The 13,472-nt window shown below is 39.8% G+C and overlaps 1 protein-coding gene across 4 annotated transcripts; it reads left to right on the top strand.

Moving 5' to 3' along the window:
* Nucleotides 1-643: 643 nt before the first annotated feature.
* LOC123961336 (nucleoprotein TPR-like) lies at nt 644-5,278 on the top strand. Of its 4 annotated transcripts, none has more exons than XM_046036628.1 (2): nt 644-2,965; nt 5,036-5,278. In XM_046036628.1, exons 1-2 carry the CDS (start codon nt 850-852, stop codon nt 5,062-5,064), a joined length of 2,145 nt encoding a protein of 714 aa, XP_045892584.1. In that variant the 5' UTR covers nt 644-849; the 3' UTR covers nt 5,065-5,278. The 4 variants fall into 4 exon arrangements, 2 of the variants coding, with proteins under 2 accessions (XP_045892584.1, XP_045892583.1); XM_046036627.1 differs by having other exon boundaries at nt 645-3,166; XR_006822716.1 differs by having other exon boundaries at nt 646-4,012.
* Nucleotides 5,279-13,472: the final 8,194 nt, after the last annotated feature.

Below are 13,472 nucleotides of genomic sequence, written 5' to 3' on the forward strand. Positions count from 1 at the left end.
GACCACTGCTTTGCTCAGTTGAACCACTGCACATGCGCAGAAAGGTAGGCTAAGTTATCAACTTGATACTTTCAATGCAGAGGCTATAAGTTAATGTTGCTAGATAGTTTATAGATAACGGTTTGACAGCCAAATATTTATCTCTTAATTACGAGATCCTGACCACCTAATTATGACATCTTTTCAATTAATGAGGCTACGTGTAGCATGAAGGAACTACAAATTTCATTTCGTTATGCAGCCTTGTGCTGTATAATGACAAGTAAACAACCTTGTACCTTGTAGTTTTGACATCTTTTCTCATAATTACGAGATTAGGTGTAATTATGGTGATTTAGCTTCCGTAAATTTGCAAGCAAAATTGAAAAGCATTTCTGAAAACAAAAACTTCACCACAAAAGTTTGGCTAATTAGGACCAGAAACATCTGCAGAATATCCACTGATGATTTTCCCAAAAAGTGCGTGAATGATATGAACACATGACAGCCATATCAACACTAACTCCAGCCGCACTCCCCGCTAAAGAGTCTTCAAACAATAACATGTAAACATTTAAATATCTAAACATTCTATGGCGTCATTCTAGAATGCTATTCTATTGCGCATGTGCGCATGCGCATAAATCACGGGTGACGTCACGTGTAGCTTTGATCAGTATAAATCTAGAAATGATTTTAGCTGGATTATTTTTCAAATTGCTATCAGAGGACTTGTGTGAGATTTGAGAAAAGTTGATAGGAAGAACAACTTATCACAGGTTGCCTAACTAAGTAACTGAGTTAGCTTATAAACATTTCACACAACGTCTCATTTGAGAGGCTGTGAATAACTTAATTCCTAAGGTAAATATGTCTGAAGATAATTTTGACGCCACTCTGTGCAGTTCAGAGACATCAGAAGAATCAGGTAGCCTCTATGTGTCAGAGGAGGCAGGAATATGTATCCAATCACCAGCGCTTCAGTTGGAGATAAAAGATGCATGGGCCGAAGAGACCCACTATATAAAACAAGTTTCCCAGGAAAAGCTCATTAAACTGCATGGAGAGTGGAAGGAGCTCAACTCCAAGTTAGTAGTGACGGTACTGAAACTAAGTGATCTGAGGGATGAGACAACCAGGCGGGAGGAAGAACTAGCCTGGGTCTGTCTGTTGAACAAGAAAAGTCTCAGGGAGAAAAATGACACTTATATCAGAAAGCTGGAAGAGGAAAAGTTGGTTTTGAGTGAGGAGAATAAAAATATGACTGCTGAGCTGGCCCGGATCAAATCTCTGAGAGAGAAACTAAGGACTGAAATTGAAAATTTGAAGGCAACAGTGAATGATCTACGGAAAAATGAGAAGGTCCTTAATGACAACCTCACTGCTGAACTCGACCAGCTAAAATCTCTCAGAGAGGAAAAACATGCAGAGGTTGAACAGCTGTGGGCAGCATTACATGGTCTTCAGGACAATGAGAAGATTCTGAACGAGCAGAACGAGAATCTTACTGCTGAAGTGGCCCAACTTGAAAGTCTGAATGAGATAAACCAAGCAGAGATTAAACAGCTGAGGGCAGCAGTGTATGACCTCGAGCATCACGATGAGGAAGCTCAGCAAGACCACAGTGGTAAAGACGAGCTATTAGAGAAGGTCGCCGAACTTGAACACCTGAAAAAGACCTTGGAAGTAAACAATAAACAGCTTCAGGATTTGGGGGAAAGAGAGACCTCTCTGTACGAGCAAAATAATACCATGGGTGCTGAACTGACCTCGCTTAAATTAAAGATGAAAATAAAACAGGCACTGAATGAACATTTAATGGAAGATGCTGATTATCTGCAGGATCTGAGGGAGGAACAACAGGCAGAGATTGAAAAGTTGAGAGCAGCACTGCATAACCTTCAGGAATACGAAGATTTCCTGAACAAGCAGAATGACAACTTTACAGATGAGCTGGCGCAACTTGAGTCTCTGACAGAGAAACAAAATGAGGAGAACAAAAACCTGAAGACATCTGTGCAAGATCTTCTGCATCGGCTGGAGGAGGTTAGGCAACTAATCTTGAATAAAGATGAGCCGATAGCAAGGAGGTACGAGGAGGAGATACTAGCAGAGGTAGCAAACTACAGAGAGGAATGTAGGATGGCTGAAAATACAGAACAACTGGACTCACATGAGGAGCAGGGTGATGACAGCTTCCTGGTGACTACACCTGAGGAGCAGGGAGATGATAGCCTCCTGGAGACTACACCTGAGGAGCAGGAAGACGATAGCCTCATGGAGGCTACACCTGAGGAGCAGGGAGACGATAGCCTCATGGAGACTACACCTGAGGAGCAGGAAGACGATAGCCTCATGGAGGCTACACCTGAGGAGCAGGGAGACGATAGCTTCATGGAGACTACACATGAGGAGCAGGAAGACGATAGCTTCATGGAGGCTACACCTGAGGAGCAGGGAGACGATAGCTTCATGGAGACTACACATGAGGAGCAGGAAGACGATAGCTTCATGGAGACTACACATGAGGAGCAGGGAGACGATAGCCTCATGGAGGCTACACCTGAGGAGCAGGGAGACGATAGCTTCATGGAGGCTACATCTGAGGAGCAGGAAGACAATAGCTTCATGGAAGCTACACATGAGGAGCAGGGAGACGATAGCTTCATGGAGACTACACCTGAGGAGCAGGAAGACAATAGCCTCATGGAGACTACACATGAGGAGCAGGAAGACGATAGCCTCATGGAGGCTACACCTGAGGAGCAGGAAGACGATAGCTTCATGGAGACTACACATGAGGAGCAGGAAGACGATAGCTTCATGGAGACTACATTTAAGGAGCAGGGAGACGATAGCCTCCTGGAGACTACACCCGAGGAGCAGGAAGACGATAGCTTCCTGGAGACAACAGCTGCAGAACCTCCCGCTGCTGAGGTTCAGACCAGACGTTTGTGGCGTTGTTCTGCTAAAGGTCTACTGAAAGGTGCTTTGCATGTTGGCCTTGCCACTGTAGGTATAGGGCTACTTCTGCCTGTGGGTATCCTGGACACCTTATTGTCTGACAACGGCAATACAAACACTAACTCCTTCCTGTTGGACTATGCCCACCAACTGATGGAGCCCTACAGTACCTTACGACGCACAGTTCCTCATCCCATCTAAACAAGACAAGCTACACAAACAGGCAATTTTTGACCAACATTTTAAATCCCAACAACAGATTCTGCAGTCAAGGTCCAGCTAATTTCTAAGTTATGTGTGCATATGAATTATGAATCTAAATATCTATCTATATATTTTAATAATTCATATTTATAAATGCAAGGGCGGCACGCTGATGGAGAGGCTGTCGCTTCACAGGAGACGGGCCTTTCTGTGTGGACTTTGCATCGTCTCCACGTGTTTGCATGGGTTTCCTCCCAAGACATAGTTTAGGTCCAAAAGTCTGAATGTGAGTGTGGACGATGACCTCACACCTAATGTGGGCTGGAATAGACTCATATTGGGTGAGAGGTATAGCTAATGGATGGATGGATTTCAAAAAGTCAATTAATATCATTTTTAAAAAATGATTAAAAAAGCAAATCAAAAAAAATAATTTGGAAGTGGAATTGAATCTGTAAAATCAAATAGATAAGGAATGAAATAGAACAGTAACACTTATAAACTATATACTATATTCATAATAATGACAAAGATAATAGGAACACTTTGTGTACAAAGAAAAATATAATACATTTATGTATGTACACATTATGTGAAATATTACTCTGAAGTTGCTCAACAATAATAAAAATAAAAAAGGCTACAAAAGAAGCCAATACACGGAGCAAATTTTTAGATGCAATATTTGTATTTGTGATGTATTGTATGTAACATGTGAGAGAGATTTGACAGCCAGAGTCCAGGGCCAGAAGGGATATGCAATGAGTTTTATAAAGGTTCAATCACACAATTGCCCCATATTCCACAGACATTTAATGAAGCCTCTATGACAGTTCTTCCGAAGAAAGGGAAAGACTTAATGCAGGTAGGCACATATAGATCAGTGTCTCTATTGAACACAGACCTGAAAATCTTGGCCAAATCCTTAGCTAGAAGACTCAGCCCTCTTATGGCTAAACAAGAAGATATCGCTATAAGCGGACAATATTTTAATGTACATAACGAGGACACAGACCTTTATTCCTATCTTATTAGAGGCAACTGAATTATAGACATGGCAGTTCCCGATTGGGACCAACGGACAGGCTCTGATGTACAAGGGATCTAAAGTTATGTTTTTCTCTTCTCAGCTGCAATAATATGTAAACACAATATTATATAATATCCATACCCAGCCACATTAATGATAACTTATAATGGGAGTACCAAGGTGTTTGACTCCCCTGAATAGGTCTTGTTGCTGTGCTCAGTCTTGCCATGGTGTGTGACTTCTACACAGCTGTCTTAGTTGATGATTGTGTTTCAACTTACATATTGGACACATTGATGTTGTTTGGAAGGCAAAGGGTAGTCACACTAATTATTAATTGATATATATAATCTATTAACATGTCATGTATTTTTGAAAGTATTCTTACGTCACAGCATCTTTTCCACACCTGCCTAGAAAACGTCTGCAAAGTACTGTATTTTTGGAGTTTAGGGCTTATTTAGGACTGTAAGTTATACGTAGGTAGGTAGGTAGGTAGGTAGATTTAGTGAAAATGAGTTTGTAACGTGTAAAGTTTTATAATGTGCACTGTTTTTCATTATGTAAAACCAAATCCCCAGAATCTAATAATACAAAATCCCATAATCTATTTCATTTTAAACCCCTTAAAGGACAACTTTATTTATGTTATATCTAATTATATATTCTTACATGGACTTTTATATTAAAAATAAGCTTTCTGCCTTAATCCTATATAGTTTTGTAGTCTACAAACATACTATTTAAATGTGAAGCTACAAATGTAATTGGCATTGTCAATTTAAAGTGATGTGTTCAGATTTTGTCTGTAGTCACTTCCTGTTTTGTTTGAGTAAATCATCTTTTATCTCGTTTCAGGTCTGTGTCTGTCTCCCTGCCTTGTGTGAATACCTATCCCTGCCCTGATGTGTCCCACCTGTGCCTCATTGTCTTCCCTGTCCTACTGTATAAATACCCACCTCCCCAGTCAGTTGCCACTTTGTCTTGTTCCTAGTGTGTTTTTTGACCTCAGCATTACTTTTGACTCCTGCCTTGTTTTTGAATACCTTTGTCTTTGTCCTATTTTTTTGGACTCTGTACAATAAATCTGTTTGATCTGAACCACCTGAATGTGTCTCTAGTGAGTCCATTACCACTCATAAAAGATAGGTACTTTATTCGTGTAGTGTTGCAGTAGCAGTGGTTTACATAAAATCAAATCACAGGTACAAAACATACCCAACTTACTCAAAAACATGCATTACGTAGGTACAATTGCCATATTTACAGATATATTCATTCAAATAGATATGCGAGACCTACTATATGTAAAAAAGGCTTAAGCATATGTTTCACTGACTATATTTGTGCAAATATTTGTGTAATCTGTGCCTTGTTATCAAGAAGAAATAATTATTCTCTGCTCACCCCACCCAGCAGGGAGTCATTCTATAATTTAATTGCAGTGGGAAGGAATAACTTTCTTTAGCTGTCCTTATTACTGCTGAGCGGAAGGAGTCTCTGGCTGAACAGACTGTTGTCCGACCAGTAGTTTGTGTACAGAATTTGGTCATGTATTATGATGTAGCTATCTTGGACCAAACATGGACTTGAGTTGAGCTATAGAATATACAGCTGCCATGATCTGTTTGGAGACCAATAACAAGGAAAACTAACGCACATATTTGTGTAAAATTAATTACTGTGTATTTTTTTATTTGGTGGAAGTATTTTTCAGTCAAAGGTGACACAACACAGATAAGATTGGTTTATAGTGATACAGTTGCCGTGCCTGCCCCATTCACTTCAATAGTTTGGCAAAGTGAATGCTTTCACTTTGTAGTAATGACCCTTCCTTCTTTGATTGAAACACTGAAGGCAGCGGCTGCAGTAAATCACAGGAGGCTTCTTGTTGAACAGGAAAGGAATTTATTTCACTCCAGGTAAAAGACCTGCCTGGTAACCACATTTCTACACATTGTTTTTCTTCTACCATAGGCCTAAGTAAACCTAATGCTCAACTGGCAACACCCTCAATCTCTCACTGCCATCTAGTGGACTAGTGGGCCAGCAATCAATACACTCCAGATTTACAACATCGCCTCTGCTTTAAGTAGGTTCTATGCATCCCACAGGAACATTATGACGTCCTTTTTGGTTTTTTTTGGTTTTTTCACATAACACAATTTACTTTTTTTCCTTTCTTAGTCCAGCTGGATGTCTTTAATGTAACTGGGTAACTTAGTTTCCCTTTTTGACTGTCTTCTTACTAGACTTGCCACAGTTCCTTGGTCTGTCTCTGATGATTCCTGCTGCTTTTGTAACTGCTAGCTCCTCCAACTTGTCACCACTGAGCACCACATCCTTAATATCTCACTGTCACCTATTGGACTTGTGGACTTGCAATGCACTCCCTTTCCATTTACAAAAGTGGCAAAACCACAAGATCCCTGGTTTGTTTCCAGCCAGGGTACTTTGTTGCATGCCATGCGCCCCTCTTTCTTCCCACACGTCTTGGCTTTCTCTACACTGCCTTGTGTCAAATAAAGATGCTAAAAAATAAACATCTATCAATAACAAAAAAACTAACAGTTGCCTGAATCAAAGGAGTCCTTGTTTCAAAAATGAATTTGAACAAAAAAGAATTTTGTGTGTATGTTGAATCTGTCTGTGACAGGCTATGTAGCACCACAGGATCAACTCTCCGGTTGCACCGGTTTCACTAGTTCATAAGTTCAAACCTACAGAAACTGAGTTATAATGTACCTTAGTGTTTGCTAAATAGAGAACACAAAAAAGAAAGTTTCATCACACACAATAGTTCTTTACATAGAAATTAATAGTTATTAAACATTTATGTAGTCTTACATATGTTTAGTTGTGTAGCTGGCCAGCTGACAAGTTTACTGATAGTCTAAAAGCTTAGTTTGTTTAATTTTTATCTTAAACTCTATGTCACAGCCCATCCTGCTATTGCTACAGCCACTGACTGATCTCTTGTTTGTCTCTCTGGTGACACCAAACCTGTCCATGTGCTGGACCCATAGGCTGGACCTGGGGGACAGGCCTGTGGTGTCAACCTTATCTAGACATGTGTCACAGAACAAACCTTTGACAAAGATCATGTTCAAGGGCAGCATTTTTAGTCATTTGGGTTGTTAGATGCTTATATACAGAGAGCTATAACTTGAAAATTAAATTAAATTAGACCGGACTGAAGATAGATTTATTTGTGTTTTATACATCTTCACCTTGCTCTGTGTTTTATTGCCTATTTACATCTGCTGAGTGCAGTATTTGATTTCCAGACCCCTGCCAAAGCCTAATAATTTCTCAGGTTGGTTTTACTTTGACAGTACAGACTGTCCTGGGCACTATAGACTATACAATTTGTTGATTGTATTTGTCTCTTTCTCTGCAGAATCACCTGATGATCACTTGAGTCACTTCCTCAATCCAAACACTGGGGACATTTTTGACATCGGGACAAGGGCAATGGTTAAAAACAATATTATTATGGCTGCAGTACCAGAGGCTGCAGTTTCAGGACCCCCGCAATCCTGGGACTGCAGTTCTTGGACCGTAGTTCTTTTGCCACAACGCCATCTAGTGGAGTGGTGGTGGTAATGCACAGCAACACGAAGGAGGTTAACTCGTGAAGCCGATATGCGCAGCTGTAGGGTTAACCAGTCGACATGCATACAATAAACTATATTTTTTAATCAACTTAATTTGAATTAGCAAATCTTACATTACATAAGATTAATAAAGTATACACAAGTGTTTCTTTGTACGTTATTATCTGGGAAACCAAACAATACATTCTTCCAAAGCAAAGCAAAACTTTCAGAAATGTTTTCTGAAATAAAGGCACATAATTTTTTCCAGAAATCTTTCACATTAGGACAATGCCAAAACAGATGTATAACAGTTTCTGGACATAGTCAATAACTTAGGTTTAGGCAACACACCCTGTGATGGTTAGGGTAACGGTAGCTAGCTGGCAGTATCAGAATAGCTAAACAAGGGTCCTACAAATGCAGTTCCGGTCCTAGGGTTGCGGTCCTGAAACTGCAGCCTCCGGTAGGCTACTGCAGCTGATGTCGATCAATGTGCTTTGTCTCTGTAAATAAAATAGCCTTAAAAAAGTTGCCTTAAAACGTAACAGTCCTTTTCCCAGTAGGCCTATCTTTACATTATCACTACAGCTATTTTTATAAAGCGGGTAGCTCAAATCAAGCAATGTTCTGGTTCATAGTAGGCTAGTGGTATAATGAGATATAATTACACGGATCCATGACAAAGTAATATAGTTCATTGTTAGTTAATTAATAGTAGTTGTTTGTTATTGTTATTAATAGTTAGTTAATTGTTCTTATGTAATTTATATGTAGCTTGTTGGTTGTACACATTCATGCCTGAAAGCTGATTTGAATTTAGTTCTAGTAATTCTAGCCTTTGATGTATGTCGCTTAGCAACCGTCATGGAATATGTAGCCTACCGGACTACTTTTTGTATTCATAAAGAAATTTCTATTGATGAAATAAAACAAAGTCAATTTGTAGTGTGTCTGTTAGCCTACTTTTCTTTTGCCATACTTGGTCGTTTAATAAAAGCATTTTAGGCCGTGATATACGCTTATTATATACTTGTCTTTATGCGTCGAAGTATTTTTTTTTCATGTGACAACATTACACTTCCTTTATTTTTCTCGTCAATTCTCCTAATTGAAGGTAGTCTGCAGACACTACCACAATGTGCAGCTATGCATTTCCTGTCCATAATAAAAACACTAAGTAAATAGGCTAGGTTACAGTGTTCAGTGATATAGCGACAAAAGACAGAGACATGGAAGGCAGGGCATGCCATGCAGAGAAAGGCCTACGGATATGCTACGGGTGACCTACCAGGAAAAGTTTTTCTGAAAACACAAACTGAAGTTAAATAGCCTGGGACCAGAAATGTATGTTACCCACAGAGATCCGGGGTGAGTGTGGGTGGAAAATATCCACTGATGACTGATAAAAAAAAAAGTGTTCCCATTAGTAATGATATAAACACACACCAGCCATAATTGATATCACCATGGACTCCAGTTGCACTCTGCTAAAGAGTCTTTAAAACAAATACAAAAAAAGTAAACATTCCATGACGCATAGCAACAGGTCACGGATCAAATGACACATCGAAGGCGTGAATGACGTCACGTGTAGCTTTGTAGCTTTGTCTAGGATAGGATTTCAGCTGGATTATTTTTCAAAACTGTTATTAGAGGACTTCTATGAGATTTGATACAAGTGGATAGGATAAACAACTAACAACTAAACAACTGTCTTGTTTGAGAGGCTGTGTGTAGTTTAATCCCTATAAGGTAAATATGTCTGAAGATAATTTCAAGGCAGCTCTATGCAGTTCAGAGACATCAGAGGAATCACGTAGCCTCTATGTGTCAGAGGAGACAGGAATACCTGAGCCTTGTGGGCCACAAAGAGTTCATGAGCTGGAGATGAGCTGCAGAACCTATCAAATGCACAACTCTAAGCTCCAATCAGAGATAAGAGCGCTTCAGCTGGAGTTAAAAGATGCGAGGGCCAAAGAGACCCACTGTATAAAACAAGCCCGAGCTTCCCAGGAAGAGCTCACTAAACTGCATGGCGAGTGGAAAGAGCTCAACTCCAAGTTAGCAGAGATGGTACTAGAGGTAACTGATCTGAAGGAGGAGAAAACCAGGTTTCAAGAGTCAGTCAGTGAAAACACAAAAATGAAGGAAGAACTGGCTCGTGTCTCAAACCTTCTGTTGTGTTTCAGGGAGAAAAATGACACTTACATCAGAAAGCTGGAAGAGGAAAAGTTGGTTTTGAGTGAGGAGAATAAAAATATGACTGCTAAGCTGGCCCGGATCAAATCTCTGAGAGAGAAACTAAGGACTGAAATTGAAAATTTGAAGGCGTCAGTGAATGAGCTATGGGAAAATGAGAAGACCCTTAATGACAACCTCAATGCTGAACTCGACCAGCTAAAATCTCTCAGAGAGGAAAAACATGCAGAGGTTGAACAGCTGTGGGCAGCATTACATGGTCTTCAGGACAATGAGAAGATTCTGAACGAGCAGAACGAGAATCTTACTGCTGAAGTGGCCCAACTTGAAAGTCTGAATAAGACAAACCAAGCAGAGATTAAACAGCTGAGGGCAGCAGTGTATGACCTCGAGCATCACGATGAGGAAGCTCAGCAAGACCACAGTGGTAAAGACGAGCTATTAGAGAAGGTGGCCGAACTTGAACACCTGAAAAAGAAAATGCAGACAGAGAACAAATCCGTGTTGGCAGAACTGCAGGACTTAGAGGAAAGAGAGACCTCTCTGAACAAGCAGAATACAACCGTCAGTGCCGAACTGGCCCTTCTGGAAAATTTTACAGAGACAAAACTGACAGAGAATGAACATCTGTGGGCAGAAGTTCACGATCTACAGGAAAATGAGAAAATCATGAAGGAGAACAACAGGAGCCTGACCGGTGAGGTGACCCGCCTTGAATCTCTGAGAGAGATGAAACAGGAAGAGAATGAAAGTTTGAGGGCAGCAGTGCGCGATCTTCAGTCTCAAGTTAGAGAAGCCCAGGAAGTCAACAGGGATAGACATGAGTTAATACAGAAGCTGACCCATGCTGAATGTCTGATGGAGAAAAAACAGGCTGAGATCAAACTGCTGAGGACAGCACTGCAAGACCTTCAGGAAAAGGAAGACTTTCTGAACAAGCAGAATGAGAGAGCTGCCGTTAAGCTGGCCCGTTTTGAGTCTCTGACAGAGAAACACAGTGAGGAGAACAAAAACCTGAAGACGGCGGTGCAAGATCTTCTGCATCAGCTGGAGGAGGCTTGGCAACTAATCCTGAATAAAGATGAGCTGATAACAAAGCAAAAGAGGGAAATTGCTTATAAGCAGGAAATGATGGAGGAGCTTTACATCCTCAGCACCGATAGGAAACAGTCAATACGTGATCTTAAACACCAACTAGAGACGAGGCAGGAGGAGGAGATACTAGCTGGGGTTGCAAACTACAGAGAGGAATCTAGGATGGCTGAAAATACTGAACAACTGGATTCACCTGAGGAACAGGGAGATGACAGCCTCCTGGAGACCACAGCTGCAGAATCTCTGGCCAGAAGCTTGTGGCGTTGCTGCACTGTAGGCCTTCTGAATGTTGTCATTGCCTCTGGGGGTATTCTTATTCCCGTGGGTATCCTGGCCAGCAGACTTATGTCCAACTGCAATACAAACACTGACTCCTTCCCGTGGGACTGTGCCTACAAACTGATGGAACCCTACCGTGACTTCCAATGCACAGACCCTCATCCCTTTTAAACAAGACAAGCTACACAAGCAAGACCATTTTCAATCAGAACAACAGATTCTGCAGTCTAATTTCTAAGCTGTGTATTAATTAGTATGAATTATGAACCTATCTATATAAATCTATATATATTTTCATAATTCATATTTATAAATGCAAGGGCGGTACGGTGGTGGAGAGGTTAGGACTGTTGCTTCACAGGAGACGGGAATTCTGTGTGGACTTTCTTTTCTTTCTGCTGAGGACATGCAGGTTAGGTCCAAAGGTGTGAATGTAAGTGTGGATGATGACCTCTCATCTAATGTGAGCTGGAATTGGCTTATATTGGGTGAGAGGTATAGTAAATGGATGGTTGGATGTATGAGAGAAATCAAATTGAATCAAAGCATCAATAAAAGTTAATCTAAAATAGCAATCTGGAAGTGGAATTGAATCTGTAAAATCAAATAGATGTTTAATCAGATAGAACAGGAACACTTAAGTATCATAATAATGAGAAAGTTAAAAAGAACACTTTATTTACAAAGGAAAATATAATACATTAATTTATGCACATACATAAATTTTCAAATGCAATATCTGTATTTGTAGTGCATTGTATGTAAACGTATTGCATGTAAAGTGGAGGTAGGCGACAGAAGAATCAGCTCCTCATACAGCAGCAGGGTGAACAGATCGTCTCTTGGTTGCCGATTGTCCTTCAGCATACTGTGGGTTGTGTAGGAACTTCATCTTGCCGATGTCACTGATGCTCATTTACACACAACAGATCAAATTATGTAAACGGTTAATTCTGTAGGTTCAGATTTTTATCTGTTAGAGTAAATCCCACTGGTATATGAAATCCTGACTGGTCAGAGAGATTTGACGGTCCTAGAGTTTGTTGTCTGTAATAAGAGCATTAAAACAACAAAAACAAAATCAAATCCTTTATATGTTTATATGTGTTTTTTTAATATGGAGACTTGGATTTATAAGTTTTGAGATTTTGGGTTTATCGAATACATTTGAGGAATTTCATAAAATACTGTTAATACTTGCATACTCAAATGTAATGATGGCTGATGCGCAAATTGGGAAGATTGCCATAAGCGATCAGTTATTTGATTTATGTAATCATTGAATAACTTATAATGTAAGTCATTTAAGTTATTTATTTAAAGTTATTGGACATCTTTAAAGACTATCACAATGTGTAATTTCAAGTGATTAACTACTTTACCCAGCCACTGAAGTCCACAGGAGAAGGTTTCATTTTAAGGGTTGTCTTTGTTTTTGGTTTAAAGAATTAGTGACAATTGAACATCTCTCTGTTCATGTTCTTCAAACGTGGTTAAATCTTCCAAATTCAGTCTTTCAAATACAGTAATATCTGACACGTTAAGCATTATCATCAACATTTATTGTCAAATTGCTAAGCTGATTGATTGTCAGGTTTCCACAAGCAGATTATAAATATTGAGAATATAAGATGTTATACATGTGTTCAACAGGGTTGAGATGTGGGGACTGTAAATGCTGTAGCATTTAATTCACACCATTTTCACACTCGCCAAACCATCAGTGAGCCCTGCTACACAGAACCATCTGTGTTTTTTTTCCCCTTCATTTGTCCCCCTTCTATATAGACTGTGTATTGATTGTATCTGTCTCTCTTCAGAATCACCTGATGATCAAATGTGTGTTTTTGTTATTTACAAAATCAAAAACAAAACACCCCGCGACCCTGTACGCAGGATAAGCGGTTGACGATGGATGGATGGATGGATGGAAAAACAAAACAAATGTGTCCTCATTCCAAACACTAGATGGCAGGCATGACTTACTTAGAAATGAAAGGCTCCATTGTCCTTCTTTATCTGAAATTAAAATGTCATCATTAAAGGTCTTGTTGTTGTAGTTCATCTTAAAATGTCATTAGTTATTAATAACTAACAATGTGGAATGTACAAGATTAATATTG

The sequence above is a fragment of the Micropterus dolomieu genome, linkage group LG22 (assembly GCF_021292245.1).
Source record: "Micropterus dolomieu isolate WLL.071019.BEF.003 ecotype Adirondacks linkage group LG22, ASM2129224v1, whole genome shotgun sequence".
Taxonomy (NCBI): Eukaryota; Metazoa; Chordata; class Actinopteri; order Centrarchiformes; family Centrarchidae; genus Micropterus; species Micropterus dolomieu.